Source organism: Conger conger, chromosome 11 (assembly GCF_963514075.1).
Source record: "Conger conger chromosome 11, fConCon1.1, whole genome shotgun sequence".
Classification (NCBI taxonomy): Eukaryota; Metazoa; Chordata; class Actinopteri; order Anguilliformes; family Congridae; genus Conger; species Conger conger.
Genome location: NC_083770.1, coordinates 21,942,474 through 21,959,663, shown reverse-complemented (window position 1 = coordinate 21,959,663; position 17,190 = coordinate 21,942,474). Strand labels below are relative to the sequence as shown.

General features: G+C 48.4%; 1 protein-coding gene across 1 annotated transcript in view; it reads left to right on the top strand.

Annotated features, from left to right (window-relative positions):
* Nucleotides 1-17,190, top strand: part of wdfy3 (WD repeat and FYVE domain containing 3) — an 80,711-nt gene that overhangs the window by 39,738 nt on the left and 23,783 nt on the right. Inside the window, exons 18-38 of the mRNA XM_061260110.1 lie at nt 230-330; nt 2,494-2,712; nt 3,337-3,518; nt 4,678-4,909; nt 5,219-5,379; nt 5,840-5,951; nt 6,359-6,549; nt 7,457-7,609; nt 8,002-8,075; nt 8,273-8,434; nt 8,552-8,646; nt 8,802-8,922; nt 9,482-9,699; nt 10,312-10,508; nt 10,804-10,938; nt 11,595-11,774; nt 12,742-12,975; nt 13,885-13,984; nt 14,623-14,783; nt 15,438-15,667; nt 16,803-16,909. Of these exons, the coding sequence (XP_061116094.1) occupies nt 230-330; nt 2,494-2,712; nt 3,337-3,518; nt 4,678-4,909; nt 5,219-5,379; nt 5,840-5,951; nt 6,359-6,549; nt 7,457-7,609; nt 8,002-8,075; nt 8,273-8,434; nt 8,552-8,646; nt 8,802-8,922; nt 9,482-9,699; nt 10,312-10,508; nt 10,804-10,938; nt 11,595-11,774; nt 12,742-12,975; nt 13,885-13,984; nt 14,623-14,783; nt 15,438-15,667; nt 16,803-16,909 (3,365 nt within the window). The remainder of the gene's footprint in view (nt 1-229; nt 331-2,493; nt 2,713-3,336; nt 3,519-4,677; nt 4,910-5,218; nt 5,380-5,839; nt 5,952-6,358; nt 6,550-7,456; nt 7,610-8,001; nt 8,076-8,272; nt 8,435-8,551; nt 8,647-8,801; nt 8,923-9,481; nt 9,700-10,311; nt 10,509-10,803; nt 10,939-11,594; nt 11,775-12,741; nt 12,976-13,884; nt 13,985-14,622; nt 14,784-15,437; nt 15,668-16,802; nt 16,910-17,190) is intronic.

The following is a 17,190-nucleotide window of genomic DNA, read 5'->3' as shown; positions in this document are numbered from 1 at the left end:
AGTATAGTTGTGGCTAAAGGGTGGTGTTAGAGACAAGATGTGTGTGGGTGGGGTGTTGGGGTTGTGTGAGTTTATGAACATTAATTTGGGGTCACATCAGAAAAATGTTTGGGAACCCCTGGTTTAACCCTTTAAGGCCCTGTGGTGCTTCATGCATGTGCGACAGCAGTAGTACGTTTGCTGGTTGAAGCGTATTTAAAGCTCAGTAAATCTCCCCTCTCTCCCACAGCTGCCTGTTCCTGCCCAGCCTGGCTCCTCACAACGCTCCGTCCAATAACGTCGCAGCGTCCGGGGTCAGTGACGGAGCGGTGGCCAGCGGGATGGGGAACGGTGAGTGCTCCCTGCGAGTCCTCCTCCTCCGCCATAGAGCGTCTGTCTCCCTCTGCCTCTCTCTCTCCGTCTCTCTGTCTCTCTCCGTGTCTCTCACCTCTGGCTTCAGACAATGTCTCTCCATGTACAGATTTTGTGTTATTGTGTTATTAGGACAATCGGTGACACTTTGTGGATGAATCAGGGACAGGTTGTGTCACTGCTGAGTCACTCTCTCTCAGGCTTAGTGGAGGCGCTGCATTCAGCAGCTGTACTGTGCAGTCTCTGGCTCCATATTATACAACATGGCGGTGCCTGTGAACTTGGAGTTCTATCCCGTGGATAGTCAGTGAGTGATATCACAGGCACTTTATCACCCCCTTTTTTAACACAAGCCTGAAAATGACATACCCAAAATAAAATGGTTACTATTCTTTTGACCACAGGCATAATCCTGGTCTTGCAAGAGGCAGAATTACTCTAAGTATTACTAAAATGAAGTTACCAAAGCTCAAACACAGTGGAAGTGGAAGAGTTTTGAGTGGCCATGAAAAGGAAACTGACATGACCTTGTTGTTGCTAAAGCAATGGCTGCCATAGTGATTCAAAATTGCACCGATGAGACTTACGGGGTTGAAGAGAAGGAGGGGGCAGCTGGCCATCACGACTTGTTGCTTAGCGCCGTGGCGGAACTCTCCGGAGCCGGTGTGTGGTGCTAATGAAGCTCCGCAGGTCTCTCCTGCTCGAGGGGCTCCAGGTGGCTGAGGCGCCACTCTGCCCTGGCATCATGGAGACGGCGGTGTATATATAGGCCGCCACCCGCATCCCCTGGCCTACATTTAACAGTGACATCACCGGCCCTGCCCCAATGCGTTCATTCAGAATCCCGCCACATTACTGAGAGACTCTGTAATTTCACACTGTCTGACCCTAACTCCAGCTGCTCCTGCAGTGTTCACTGTTCACTGTCTGACCCTAACTCCAGCTGCTCCTGCAGTGTTCACTGTCTGACCCTAACTCCAGCTGCTCCTGCAGTGTTCACTGTCTGACCCTAACTCCAGCTGCTCCTGCAGTGTTCACTGTTCACTGTCTGACCCTAACTCCAGCTGCTCCTGCAGTGTTCACTGTTCACTGTCTGACCCTAACTCCAGCTGCTCCTGCAGTGTTCACTGTTCACTGTCTGACCCTAACTCCAGCTGCTCCTGCAGTGTTCACTGTTCACTGTCTGACCCTAACTCCAGCTGCTCCTGCAGTGTTTCAGCAGTAGTATCATTTAGCGCAGTGTCTCAAACTCGTTGCCATGGAGGGCTGTGTGCATGCAGGTTTTCAATCCAACCAATTATTTCTGCCTTAATTGATTCCAAGTACTCGTTCAGCCATATGCATTTAATTGTGTGAAAGCACAGAATATAGGCAACCACACATTTCCCTTTATATACATTATGTACAAAACTACAGCCATAATTCAACAAATAATGGGACTGATTATACAATCAAGATCTGAGGCTGGAATAAAAAGCAGCATACACGCTTCCCTCCGTGGCACAGAGCTAGTTTCAGACCCCTGATTTACTGCAGTGAGGAGTCAGTCGATATCTGTTTCCTGAGAGGATCGCTGGGAAGGACACTGCTCTGATTTTCACTCGTCTTTGTCCTGCGGGGCTTTTTAAATCTCCCTCACACCCGAGACTAGATTGCTCGTTTGATCTCCCCTCAGCTAACAAAGCGCTTTCTGCCATGTTGGATAAAGAGGGTCTGGTCTTGAAGGTGGATGAACCCATCAGGGATTCTGACTCAACAGAAATCAGTTACCTGTGAATCCACGCACACTCTGGAACAAAGGCTTCAGCATCAGCACTCACATAGTGAATTTGTTCCATAATGATGTGGATCAGACCTGGGTCAAATGTGTAACTATAAGTAATTCAAGTACTTTTCTACACTTTACTGAGCTTCCCTGGTGTATGGGAAGCTATGAAATACCCTCAAAAAGTAGAAACCCCATCTACGTTGGCTCAGTTGGACCAGGCAAGATCAATGGAGTACAGAAAAACATTTGAATCCAAAATAATCACGTAATTGTCCCAGGTCTGCTGTGGGGACCACACCTGGGTAAGTAAATGAAAGGGAAAGTTCCCCCTCAGGTCCTCAGACGGGACGCTGTTTTTGTGTTTCCCCCCCCAGGGGAGCGGCTGTTCCCCCCTCCCTCGGGGCTGAGCTACTCCAGCTGGTTCTGTGTGGAGCGCTTCGGCTCGCCTTCCCAGCAGCACCCTGTGCGTCTGCTGACGGTGGTGCGCAGGGCGGCGAGCTCCGAGCAGCACTACGTGTGTCTGACCCTCGTCCTCTCGCCCAAAGACCGCTCGCTCACCGTGTCCACCAAGGAGGAGCTGCTGCAGAACTACGGTGAGCGCCCCAATCAGGGGCGAGGAGGAACAGCAGGGGCGGGGTTAGGAGCTGAGCTGAGATTCGGTTCATGAACTAGACTGCCCATAATGAGTATGAGGATTTCTCACTTAATGAAATTAATTGCAGTTCATTGACTGAACATGGAATTGGCCTCCACACTTTCTGTACACAGTGTCAATTCTGAAGGGGAATATATGGTCACGGTTAGACGGTTAAAGTATGGGCTCAGTTAAGAGTTGAATTAACACTGGACATTTTATGGTGTATCTTGTGATTATGAAGTTATTCATCAAGTTAAGTTAAAATGAATCATACACCTGTCACCTGTTAAAACCCCATACTGTTTTTTGACACCAGAAGGTTTATTTGGACTTACCAAGTGAATGGCTTTCAATAGGATTGATTGTGATTACCCATTGAGCAGCCCTTGTTGCTGCTGCAGCCATTTTGTTGGCTTTCTGAAAGGTATTTCAGCCCCTTGTGTAAACCTGACTGCTGGGTATTGTAGTTTTATGGTGGCCAGATCAGTCACACACAATGGGAGCTGTTACCGATCAGGAAAGGGGTGTGCTGAAATGATGAACCCCAAAACCGTGACCTCTGACCTCTCTCTCCCCTCAGCGGACGAGTCGAACGAGGAGTCGTCCTTCTACGAGATCCTGCCGTGCTGCGCCCGCTTCCGCTGTGGTGACATCATCAGTGAGGGACAGTGGCACCACCTGGCGCTGGTGATGAGTAAGGGCATGCTGAAGAACAGCTCCGCCTGCCTCTACATCGACGGGCAGCTGCTCAACACCGTCAAGGTCAGCTCACGTCTTCGTGTGCGTCGCTGTTCATGAGCAGAATTTACGCTGAAGATACCTCATACAGCTCAATCACTGACATGGTGTGACATGCTTTAGGTGTCAGTTATTGAACATTCAAAAGCTGATTGATTTTAGAGGGCTTATGGCCTGTTTTCTGTCAACATTTGTCTTAATGCTGATTGAATGCACGCTTAATCCACACTGTGACTGCGTGCACACTGACAAAAACCTCCGGAAACCTCACTGAAGCACTCAGAATTGGGCAACACCCTAAGCTCGAGATCACATGCTAGTGTCCACTATATAGATATCTGTCCTCTATTGTCATGGTTTGAAAATACAATATATTGACATTTCAAGTTCAAGGGCAAGACTGCGTCGAATAAAGACCATCTGAATGACTCTATCGGAAGCAGTAGATAAGGAAAAGAAAGAGTAGCCCGTATAGCGGGTCCACTCTGTGCTCTTCTGAGAGTTATCATGACTGCAGCGGCCAGTGCTGCACCAGTTTCTGGCACACAGGGCGGGGGGACACCTGCTCTCTCTGGCCCTGGGGACCGGTGGGGGCTGGAGGGGTGCGGGGTGTTTGTTTTGGCTCAGCTGGGGCCTCCCCTGTTAGCGCGTGCAGAACAGCCAGGCAGCTCTCGCACTGCAGCAGAAGGGGGAGGTGTGAGTTTTCGGGGCCTTAGATGTGGTCCTTGTTTGATCGCAGGAAACTTTGTGTGTGCTGAGAGCGGAGTAACCCGCAACCGCAGCGGTGGAGCGCTGTGTGTGTGTGTGTGTGTGTGTGTGTGTATGTGTCGCCATCGTAGCAGGAAGTGATCTCCACACTGCAGCAATGAGCTATGATGACTCACACTGATGAGGCCTCTCAAAGAAGAAGGCTTTTAGTCTCAGTATGAGATTAACACTTACATGTAGCACAATCAAGCTTTTAAGGGGTGAGGTCACAAATGTAACATTAATATTATAATTTAATAATATAATGCTGACTGCTGGTTATTGAAAGTAGTGGAGTTCTAGAAGACTGTCTTAAAATGTTTGAAAAATAAACATTCGTACAAAAAAATACCTACTATTCAAAGGTTTAGTTTGACTGTATGTTATTAAAGGTTGTAATGGTGTTAATTCACTGGCTCCTCTGGTTTGCACACAGCTGCACTATGTCCACAGCTCCCCGGGTGGGTCTGGATCCACCAATCCCCCGATTCTGAGCACGGTCTACGCCTACATCGGCACGCCCCCCGCACAGCGACACGTGTCATCGCTGGTGTGGCGCCTTGGCCCCTCCCACTTCCTAGAGGAGGTTCTGCCAGCCACCAGTGTCTCTGCCATCTACGAGCTGGGGCCTAACTATGTGGGCAGCTTCCAGGCTGTGTACCTGCCCTGTGAGTACTGTGTGAGAGTGTGTGTGCGTGTGTGTGTGTGTGAGTGTGTGTCTGTGTGAGTGTGTGAGTGTGTGAGTGTGTGTGTGTGTGTGTGTGTGTGTGTGTGTGTGAAAGAGAGAGTGTGCGTGTGTGTGTGTGTGTGTGAGTGTGAGAGTGTGTGTGTGAGTGTGTGTCTGTGTGAGTGTGTGAGTATGTGTGTGTGTGTGTGTGTGAGAGAGAGAGAGAGTGTGCGTGTGTGTGTGTGAGACAGAGAGAGTGTGCATGTGAATGGTGTTTCAGTGTTTGTTGGTGACCGTTCCTGTCTCCCAGGTAAAGACTGGAAGGCGGAGGCTGCCCCCCCCTCCCCTGTAGCTCTGGTCCCAGAGGAGAAAGTATCCTTCAGCCTCTACGCTCTCTCTGTCTCCACCCTCACCGTGGCCAAGATCAGGAAGGTCTACAACAAGCTGGACAGCAAGGCCATCGCCAAACAGGTTTGCTTTTATCCAAACCAACTTACAGTTGATTAAATTGACCAGGGGGGAATCCTGGAGCAATGCTCAAGGGCTCAACATCTGCACTGATCTTATCATGACTACACCTGGGCTTGAGCCACCAACCTTCTGGGAACTAGTCAAGCACTGTCTCTACTTGTGGTCTCTTTTGCTACCCATTAATTCAGAGCATATCCGACGTGACTCAAATGTGTACACACCCAGACAATACTCTCAGTGCCAACCCTGTCCTTTTGGTCCTCTTGGTTGGCACAATTGCACCAGGCAAGATCAGTTGTGCACAGTAAAGTATTTGAATCCAAAACAAGTACGTATCTGACTCAGGTCTGGAATAGATCTTGGCTGGTCACTGTTCCCAGTGCACTATGGGCATGAGGAAGGAGATTGAAGGTTGGGGCCTTGCTCTGACCGTTGTGTCCTTTTGTCCTCTGCCCACCAGCTGACCTTGTCCTCCCATGAAAATGCCACGCCGGTGAAGTTGATCCACAATGCAGCGGGGCACCTCAATGGTCCCGCCCGCACGCTGGGGGCTGCAGTCATTGGATACCTGGGTAAGTCTACTGCAGGGGTGGGCAAGCCTGGTCCTGGAGTGCCAGAGAAGGTCCTGGTTTTCGCTCCATTCAAACCTAGAACTATGTAACTGCTTTAATTTTGATTAACAGGTTTAATGAATGTAGGAGACCATGGCGTTTCACCATTCAGAATATTCAGCCTCATCCATAAAACTCTTGTGATCGAGCTCAGATGGAACAAAAACTAGAAACAGCACTGGCACTCCCAAGATCCGGGTTGCCTACCCTTGATTTACTCTATTACTTGGCCTTATAAAGAATCTATGAACGATCTTTAACATGCCGTTTCACCGACAAAAGAGATACATATCTACAGTAAGACAGTACTGAATATGTGAGGGCTTTGTGATTTATGTTTTAAGAGCTGAACAATCCCCCTCTCCCAGGTGTGCGTGCGTTCGTGCCCAAGCCCGTGGCCACAAACCTGCAGTACGTTGGAGGCGCTGCCGCCATTTTGGGCTTGGTCGCCATGGCGTCGGACGTGGAGGGGCTGTATGCAGCAGTGAAAGCTCTCGTCTGCGTTGTCAAGAGCAACGCGCTCGCCAGCAAGGAGATGGAGCGAATCAAAGGCTATCAGGTCAGTCCAGACCACATCAGGAACCAATGAACAACATGGAAAGGGGCTTGTGGTGAATCTTGGGAGATGTAGTTTTGTTTGCTCAGCCAGCTGTTGAAGGAAACGGCTGTAGTGTGTGGACATGGTTGCAGGGTCCAGAGCCATAGATAGACTGCTTTGGAAAGCTCTGGCACTGGTCATTAGTATACAGAGCCCCCTGCTGGTCACTGATGGTAAATACTGTAAATGCTGTTGGTGTGAAGATTGTTCTTTAATGAGCATGTATGATTATAGTGAATGTGCTGGTTCTGGTTCTGTAGTGAGGGTGGATGTTCTGCTTCTGGTCCTGGTTCTGTGGTGAGGGTGGGTTCTGGTTCATGTTCTATAGTGAGAGGCTCTATTTCTGGCTCTAGTTGTGGCTCAGGTTCTGTAGTATGGGTGGGCTCTGCTTCAGGTTCTGTAGTGAGAGTGGATGGTCTTGGTCCTGGTTCTGTAGTGAGGTCCTGGTTCTGGTTCTGTAGTGAGGGTTCTGGTTCTGTACTGAGGATGAGTGCCCTAGCTCTGGTTCAGCAGTAAGACTGAGTGCCCTAGCTCTAGTTCAGCAGTAAGGCTGAGTGCCCTAGCTCTGGTTCAGCAGTAAGGCTGAGTGCCCTAGCTCTGGTTCAGCAGTAAGGCTGAGTGCCCTAGCTCTGGTTCAGCAGTAAGGCTGAGTGCCCTAGCTCTGGTTCAGCAGTAAGGCTGAGTGCCCTAGCTCTGGTTCAGCAGTAAGGCTGAGTGCCCTAGCTCTGGTTCAGCAGTAAGGCTGAGTGCCCTAGCTCTGGTTCAGCAGTAAGGCTGAGTGCCCTAGCTCTGGTTCAGCAGTAAGGCTGAGTGCCCTAGCTCTGGTTCAGCAGTAAGGCTGAGTGCCCTAGCTCTGGTTCTCTCCCAGCTCCTGGCCATGCTGCTGAAGAAGAAGCGCTCCCTGCTGAACAGTCACATCCTGCACCTGACCTTCTCCCTGGTGGGCACGGTGGACAGCGGGCACGAGACCTCCATCATCCCCAGCCCCGCCGCCTTCCAGGACCTGCTCTGCGACTTTGAGGTGAGGCCATACCCACACGCCACCACTGGCCAATGAGGGAGGCGGCTGAGCTGAGAGGGCAGGGCAGTCTGCGCCTCATACCGTCACTCTAAATATGTGAAATATTACATTGTGCGTTCCCTAAAGATGGGAAGTGTCAGAGCGTGTTACCTGACTGTGCAGAATGTCACAAAGCCTTTCTGCCTGTGTGAAAAAGTCTATTTAACCACTTTAACATGTGATCCGAGATTCCTTCAGTTAAGTGTGAGAGACATCCTCAATCAACCCCATCACTGCTACTGTATGTCCTCATGGAGCCTCCTCACCTTTTGAAGTCATTTTATTTTGTATGTATGTGTGAGTGGGACGTCCCACAGCGCACTTAGGCTGTCCACTTCCCCTTCCTGTCCCAGGTGTGGCTGCACGCCCCCTACGAGCTGCACCTGTCTCTGTTTGAGCACTTCATCGAGCTCCTGACCGAATCCAGGTGAGTGACCCGGCTGGGATTCCATCAGCACTTGTACCGCATGGCTGTTTGAGCAAGAGTGTGTGTGTGTGTGTGTGTGTGTGTCTGCCTGTGTGTGTGTCTGTGTTTGCCTGTTCCTGCCTGGGTGCATGTGTTCGCCTGTGTGTGTGTGTAACAGTGTAGTGGAGTTGATGATCGTCCTTCTCCTGCTCCCACAGCGAGGCCGCTAAGAATGCCAAACTGCTGCGGGAGTTCCAGCTGGTCCCCAAACTGCTGCTGACCCTGCGGGACTCATCCCTGTCCCAGACCACCATCACCGCCATCAGCAACGTCCTGAGCCTGCTGCTGCAGGGGTTCCCCAACAGCTACGACCTGCTCAGGTATGCACGATAATACATTACTGTACATCTCAGACAGCTACGACCTGCTCAGGTACGCACCATAGTGTATTACTGTACATCTCAGGTATAGTACAGATGTGTTTTGTTGGTTTACAGGGTCGGCCAGTTCATCTCCTCCACCCTCCCCACGTTTGCGGTGTGTGAGAAGTTTGTGGTGATGGAGGCCATCAGTGAGGAGAAGGCAGATGGAGGTAAACCCCTCAGGGTCTGTGTGTGTATGACCCGTTTCTCTTCATGTGTTCCACTGTCACATTCAGACCCTTTCTGTAAGAGCAGCGCTGTCAGCACACAGGTGTTACATGTTTGAAATTCACACCCTCGTCTCACATTCGCCTTTCTCGTTCAGCGAATGAAGACGATTTCGGCGGGCTCCTCTCGGCCAATCAGATCCTGCTGCGAAACCGACTCCTGGACATCTTACTCAAACTGCTGTTCAGCTCCAGAGAGAAGTGCATCGTAAACACGCAGTGAGTACAGCACACAGCCTCCTTTAACAGAGCAAAGATGACTTACGGTTAAACTTATTTCAGCTGTGACTGTCCAATATTCACCGCTGACTTCCATCCGGATGCTGCCAGTCCAGGTGTCAGCTCAGTTATGATGTGTTTGTGCCGATATGAATCAGTTGTAGTCGCTTGACCATATTCATTTCCATAGAATCCATAATTTCAGCAGTGTTTAAAAATGTATATATGCATGTGTAACCAGGTGATTCTCTAAGTCCATAATAATTTCAGCTTGCGTGTTTTACATTTTATATGTACCCAGGTAATTCTGAAGGAGACATTGACAGTTGTGATTAGCTCTTGTGGGTTTGTGGTTTAATGTGATCCCTCTCTGCTGGAGCTCTACTGTCATCAGTAACAGTGTTCATAGGAGACTATAAGAACTGTGGTTTTGTACTGTCTTATTTGACTCTGATGAAGATGCAGTAGCATCAGAACGCAACGGTTTTGCACCATTAAAGGGCTTGTGTGCGAGCCGTTCTCTTTCTGTAGTAATGCCGCTCGCGTCTGCCCCCTACAGGGCGTGTGAGGAGCTGGTGCGCACGCTGGGCTTTGATTGGCTGCTGCTGTTCATGGAGGAGCACGTGCACTACAGTACGGTGACGGCCGCCATGCGGGTGCTGGTGGTGTTGCTGAGCAACCAGGCGGTCCTGGGCCGCTTCAGGGAGGGGCCGTGTGGCGGGGGCTGGCTGGAGCACACTGACGCGGTCCTCACCAACAAGATCGGCACCGTCATGGGTGAGCTGTCCTACAAACCTGAGAACAAGTCGTCACATTACAGATGTTTACCTGCCGAAGTGACTTACAGTTGATTAGACTGAGCAGGTGACAATCGCCCTTAACCCCATGGAGTATGGGGTTAAGGGCATTGCTTGAGGGCCCAACAGCAACATGGATTGTGGCCACACAATCAAGCACCATAGCCAATATAAATACTTTCAGTCCAAAATCTTTTACTTTTTTGCTAAACAAGACAAAAATATTGCCAATAAGGTGAGAGTTTGACTCATTTCAAGATTTGCCAATGGAAAAACATTTAACTTCAAGCAAACAGTAACTTAAAACAAGCTAATAGTTTCTACCAGTGATCTTCATTCCTGGTCATGGTGAGCCGCAGGGCTTGCTGGTTTTTGTTTTTGCCTTTATAGCAGCAACCAATTCAGACCCAAGAAACCAGGTGATAACTGTGTAGTCAACTGCTTTCATTGATCAATTAAGTGTGGAGTAACAACGAAAGCCAGCACACTCTGCGGCTCTCCAGGACCAGGAATGAAGGCCTGGTGGTTTGCAGTGCAGTGAGGCTGTCCCCCTGGTTTTAGGTGAAGTCACACCCCTCTCTCCCTCCCCCAGGCTTCAACGTGGGCCGCAATGCGGGGGGCAGGTCCACTCTGCGCGAGATAAACCGCGACGCCTGCCATTTCTCAGGATTCCCTGTGCTGCAGAGCTTCCTGCCCAAGCACACCAACGTGCCCGACCTCTACTTCCTGCTGATGGCGCTGTTCCTGCAGCAGCCCGTGTCCGAGCTGCCTGACAGCCTGCAGGTAAACGTCAGTATGATCTCTCCTACCAATAATAATAATAATAATATTAATAATAATAATAATAATCTGCTTCAGAAATGTAAATTCTACATTTTCTCCTTGTGGTCAGTCTCAGAGCCCAGTGCATTGTGGGTAACCGCATGTTGTAAATGAGCACTGCCCCACGGTCAGTGTCTGAGCCCAGTGAATCATGGGTAACAGCGTTTGGTACTGTAAATGCATGCCCCCTGTGGTGGGTCTGTGAGTGCAATGCCTCCTGGGTAATGGAGTTTTTGTCTGACCTGAGCTCTCCTCTGTGCAGTTTGACCTGGACTCCATCTGGAGGTTCATCTTCGGTGTGCCGGCCTCCAGTGGGGGGGTGGCGAGCTCCATCCACAGCGTATGCTCTGAGGCAGCCATGCTGCTGCTGGGCATGCTCCGCAGCCTGCTCAACCTGGTGAGAGTCCTGTGTCTGCTCTGGTCAGATGCAATGATGTTATATTCATGTAGGGTATTCATTTTTGTAAAGATGTCAATGTGATGTGGTTTTGTATTTGCTTTTGTGAAGATGTCAGTGTGTATTAGTTTGTATTGGTTATTGTAAAGATGTCACAGTGTTGTGGTGTAAATGTGATGATGTCACAGTGGTGTGGTTCATATGAGATGATATCACAGTGGTGTGGTGCTGTATGTGATGATGTCACAGTGGTGTGGCGTTGTCTGTGATGATGTCACAGTGATGTGGCATTGTGTGTGATGATGTCACAGTGGTGTGCTGTATGTGATGGTGTCATAGTGATATGGGCTAGATGTGATGATGTCACAGTGGTGTGGTTTGTATGAGATGACATCACAGTTAGGTGGTGTATTCGTTTTTGTGATGTCATTGCGCTGTGGGTCATATGTGATGATGTCACAGTGGTATGGTGTTGTAATAGTTTTTGTAATGATGTCATAGTGATATGTGTTAGATGTAATGATGTCACAGTGGTGTGGTGCTGTATGTGATGGTGTCATAGTGATATGAGTTAGATGTCATGATGTCACAGTGATGTGGTATGGTGTTGTATTAGTTATTGTGATGTCATAGTGATGTGTTGTTTGGTTCCACAGCCCTGGCAGTCAGAGGAGGAGGGCTCCTGGCTCAGAGAATACCCCGTCACGCTGATGCAGTTTTTCCGCTACCTCTACCACAATGTGGCAGACCTGGCGCCCATGTGGCACAGCCCTGAGTTCCTGTGTGCTCTGGCAGCCACCGTCTTCCCCTTCAACATCAGACCCTACTCCGAGATGGTACACTTGAACACTGAGAAATCTGTCATAGCCCAGATTCAGCAAGGTTTCTCAAGCCCAGTTGACTTGTGACGAGACCAGAGGGGACGGTATTAGAAACATTTTTGTAGTCTTACCGGTGTGTACTGTCCAGTTTTAGAACGTCTGCTCTTGACGGCTAGTGTTACCGAGACCGACCATGTCAAGTCTTGTCTCAAGTTGACTTTTTTGTCGACTGGTTTCAGAACATTTGGCTACGTAATAGACAAAACATATTATCTTAACCAATCACAAAGCACTTGACTAGCAGAACAGCTAGTAGTGCCACAACAGCATCGGTGTCAGTGTCAGACACTATTGACGAAGCTAGATTTCTGTTAGCCAATGTTATGTTGCTAAAAAAACACAGTACTAGACAATGAATATAGACAATACAACGTTAGCTAGCTAAACACAATACACTTATAAACGTCACAACAGTCGTTGTTGTTATGGAAACATTCGTTTATTTGTTTATTGGCGCATTGGTGTGGACTGCCTCGATTTTACTCTTGACGTTCTGAGATTTTACCCGGACATTGAGATTTTACCCGGACGTTCTGAGACGTTCTGAGCTTTCTCCCATCTTGTCTCGTCTCCAGTCAGATGAGGTAGACCAGGCTTTAGAGTAAAGAATCTGTTTTAAAGAAAAGGTATGTTTCTTAAAGAAAAGAAAAAAAAAGACCCTTCTTTTACAAGAAGCCAGGACACAGAGTTTAAAAGAAATGAATGTTGAGCATTGCTTAAATTAATGAATCATAGTTCATTTTGTGGTTTGACAGAACCTTAAAAAACTTGTATCAGTTCTCTCTCACAAGGGTGTTTTTTAATTTATTTACGTAAGCCATGTAATAATTAACTTAATTAATTATGACTAATATCAGTTTTTGATTTGAGAGAATCTTAAAACGCCATGTTTGGCCTGACGTGGTTCTGCTGTCTGTTTCAGGTGACTGACCTGGATGACGAGGCGGGTTCTCCCACGGAGGAGTTCAAGGCCTTCGCAGCGGACGCTGGGATGAACCGCAGCCAATCAGAGTACTGCAACGTGGGCGCCAAGACCTCGCTGACCAACCACCCCGCCAAGAAGTACGTCTTCGACTTCATGAGGACCCTCATCATGGACAACCTGTGCCTGGTTCCCGCCAGCAAGCAGACTCCCACCATCGACCTGCTGCTGGAGGTACGGGGCCTGATCCGCTACCAGTCACTGCACACAACCGCAGCTGTGCTCAAACTCCTCCTCTTGTGTTTATGCTGCTCAAACTCTCCCGTGTCACTGGCAGAAGTCATGCAAACTGTGCATGTGAACACTTGCAACACTTGTTTCTTCCATAGGCTTCTGTGGTTTCCGTGCATTTCCACACAGGGTGGGAGCGGTGTGCCCTGTAATGTATAGAAGTGAAATGAAACAACGCAAATGGTCTCAATGGTCATTGCTACAGAAATGCCAGTGGGAATGTGCCTAAAATATAGTATTTTTTCATTTGAAAAAATGATAGATTGCCACTTTAAGCCTCAATCTCAGACTAAAATATGATTTTGCTGCAGTGAGTTCTTCTTATTGTGTTAATGAGGAAGTGCCAAATCATTTTTTGAAACCACTTCCTGAAATTAATAGGAACAGAGCAAACCAGTGCTTGTTCAAACTCAGCAAACTCTTCCTCTTCAAGATAACTGATTAAGTGTCGAGACATTATCTCTTTTATGAAGTCGGCGTGTAAGTGCGTCTTACTTTCGTTTCTGAGAACGCTAATGTGTTGGTGTGAAGTCGTCCTGACTCATTCAGCCAGCTTATATAAATAAACACATGTCTTTTCTTTGCACCTCTATTTTCTGACAAAGGTGTGAATGAAACAGGCAGTTTACCAACCTCCTGATTTAAAATGAAGAGGCTGTAGTTTAAAGTGGTTTTGTAGAGTGAGCTCTAAAATGAGAACCCCTAGTGTGCTTAAAAGGTATTTATGAATTCTAAAATGGAGTACCCCTGGTGTACAGTACTTTAAGGTGTTTTTTGTAGATTGAGCCCTAAAATGGACCCCTGGTGTACTTTAAGTGTAGTGAGCTCTTCCTGTGTGTGTCACGGCTTTAGGCTTCCCCCGAGCGCTCCACGAGGACCCAACAGAAGGAGTTCCAGTCCTACGTCCTTGACAGCGTCATGGAGCACCTGCTGGCTGCTGACATCCTCCTGGGTGAGTCTCCATGGAAACACCCCGGCGAATGTACTCATTGGCTGAGAGTGGGGCTAGGATGCTAAATGCTTGGAATATCACCAGGGTGACACCAGTAAATAATGCCCTGTAGCTATGCCACATTTAGATCAGTATTCATAACAGAAAAATCTGTTTCTATTTTAATTCATTGATATATTCAAGGCTATATAGTGGTAACTCACCTGCTTGTCCTTGTGTGTGTGTGTGTTTGCGTGTGTTTGTCTGTGTGTATGTGTATGTATCTGTGTATTGTGTGTTTGTGTACTTGCATATGGTGTGTATGTGTGTGTGTGTGTGTGTGTGTGTGTATGTGTATGTATCTGTGCATGTGTGTGTTTGTGTACTTGCGTGTGATGTGTGTGTGATGTGGTATTGTGTATGTGTGTGTGTGTTTGTGTATGTTCGTGTGATGTGTGTGTGATGTGGTATTGTGTATGTGTGTGTGTGTTTGTGTATGTTCGTGTGGTGTGTGTGTGATGTGGTATTGTGTATGTGCGTGTGTGTGTTTGTGTACTTGCATGTGGTGTGTGTGTGATGTGGTATTGTGTATGTACGTTTGTGTACTTGCATGCGGTGTGTATGTAACGCGGTATGATATATGTGTGTGTGTCTATCAGGAGAGGATGCGTCGATGCCCATGGCCAGTGGGGGCAGCTATCAGACCCTGGTGCAGAACGTGTTCTACTGCACGCAGCGTGTGGTGGACAAGCTGTGGCAGGGCCTGTTCAACAAGGACTCCAAGCTGGTGGTGGAGTTCATCGTGCAGCTCATCGGCCAGGTACCGACACACACACACACACACACACACACACAAGCCTTAATGTCCCTCCCCTCTGAGACAGCACAATGTATTCCAGTCACAGTGAGTACACACACACACACACACACACACACACACATGCGTTCACCCTGAGCATTAATGTCCCTCCCCGCACACGGGATCCAGCAGATTTGCCTCATTCCTGCAACGCTTTCATCCTTCCACCTTCCACTTCCCGCCAAGGCCTCTCACTCAATTAAACCAGCTTATCTGCTTAATCAGAGATGCAATAATCAAAAGGAGACTGTCTGTTTCAAACCATTGTCTTTGGCTGTCTACCGATTGGACGTTTGTGGAGTGTAATAAGAAAGCAGGCTGAATTTTCAGCTTCATTTTTATTCCTGTGAAAAAAAGTTTCAACATCTCAAATCTCTCTGTCTCTTTCTCAAACACTCACAAACACACGTGCATTGAAGCCCATGCTACAAACACAATTTCAAAACTCTTAACTGGTTATTATTAAAGTACAGTATTGCTCTAATATCTGGTTGCATTCCTACCTAGTTTAGCCCTAATACACATTTCTCAACAAGGCCCCTCTGTGTGCAATCCCCTAACCCCCTCCCCCAATCCCCTTACCCCCACCCCTATCCCTACCCTCTCCCGATCCAGGCCAAGCGGCGTTCGCAGGGCTTGTCTCTGGACTCGATGTACCATTCTCTGAACCGCACGGTCCTCTACCAGCTCTCCCGACCGCACAGGACCGTGGCCCAACAGGTGGCCCTGCTGGACTCCCTGCGCGTTCTGACCATCAACCGCAACCTGGTGCTGGGCCCCGGCAACCACGACCAGGAGTTCAGCGCCTGTCTGGCACACTGCCTGGTGCTCCTGCACGCCGGGAGGTGAGTACTGGTCGTACGGAGCTGTGCTGGGTCGTACGGACCTCTGCTGGGTCGTATGGAGCTGTGTTGGGTTGTATGGAGCTCTGCAGGTTAGTATGGAGCTGTGTTTGGTCATACTGAGCTGTGTTATGTCGTACAGAGCTGTGTTGGTTAGTACAGAGCTGTGTCGGTTAGTACAGAGCTGTGTCGGTTAGTACAGAGCTGTGTTGGGTTGTACAGAGCTGTGTTGGTTAGTACAGACTGTGTTGGGTTGTACAGAGCTGTGTTGGTTAGTACAGACTGTGTTGGGTTGTACAGAGCTGTGTTGGTTAGTACAGAGCTGTGTTGGGTTGTACAGAGCTGTGTTGGTTAGTATAGAGCTGTGTTGGGTTGTACAGAGCTGTGTTGGTTAGTACAGAGCTGTGTTTGGCTGTATGGAGCTCTGCAGGTTAGTATGGAGCTGTATTTGGTCATACAGAGCTGTGTCATGTCGTACAGAGCTGTGTCAGTTGTACGGAGCTGTATTTCAGGCTTATAAAGTGGCTTTGTTCCAGTGCTTTAAGTGCTCGGTAAAATGAATGTCGCCCTTGGCGTAGAATGACAGGTGTCCTTCAGTGATAATATGTTGAAAAGAAGGAAATGAACATTCCGCTGAGGTGGCGTAAATCTGTCTGAAGTGTGTGAATGGGCCCTCTGATTGGGTGCATCACGATGCAGTAAATCATGAGCAGTGATTGGTGAGTGTGTTGGGGAAGCTGACTCCTCTCTCTCAATTCAATTCAGTTCAATTCTGTATGACTTATTGGCATGAAATACATACAGTAAATATTGCCAAAGCATTACATATAGAACACACACACATACAGCAATTCCAAATAGAAGGTGGAAAGAAAAAAAAACATTTAGTATAATTGTGTTTACAAGTTGGACAGGTAACGCATTGTACCTTTTATCTGGGTGGTTTCTCAATTTCCCTCATGTTGTGACAGGCTGAAATATATTAAGCTGCAAGTGGGGCAGTTGACCCTTCTCCCGGAATGACTTTGAGCTTTTCCGTGTGTGTCAGGGAGGGAAATGATTTCATAACTGTAGAACATTAGTTAAAATGTGTATTTCTGATTCCCGTGTGTGTGCTGTGTCTCTCTCCCTCCCGCAGTGTGGAGGGCTTTGGGCTGGAGGCGGAGGCTCGAATGACCACCTGGCACGTCATGATCCCGTCCGACAGCGAGAAAGACGCCGCACACAGCCAGGACAACAGCGATGGTCAGGGGTCACTACTCTCTGAGCCACCCTCTCTCTGTCTCTCTCTCTCTCTCTCTCTCTCTCTCTGTTCTCACGGTCTCTCTCTCTCTCTCTCTCTCTGTCTCTCTCTTTCTCTGTTCTCACTGTCTTTCTCTCTGTCTCTCTTTCTCTCTCTCTCTGTTCTCTCTCTGTTCTCACTGTCTCTCTCTCTCTCTCTCTCTCTGTTCTCAATGTCTCTCTCTCTCTCTCTCTTTCTCTCTCTCTTTCTCTCTCTCTGTTCTCTCTCTGTTCTCACTGTCTCT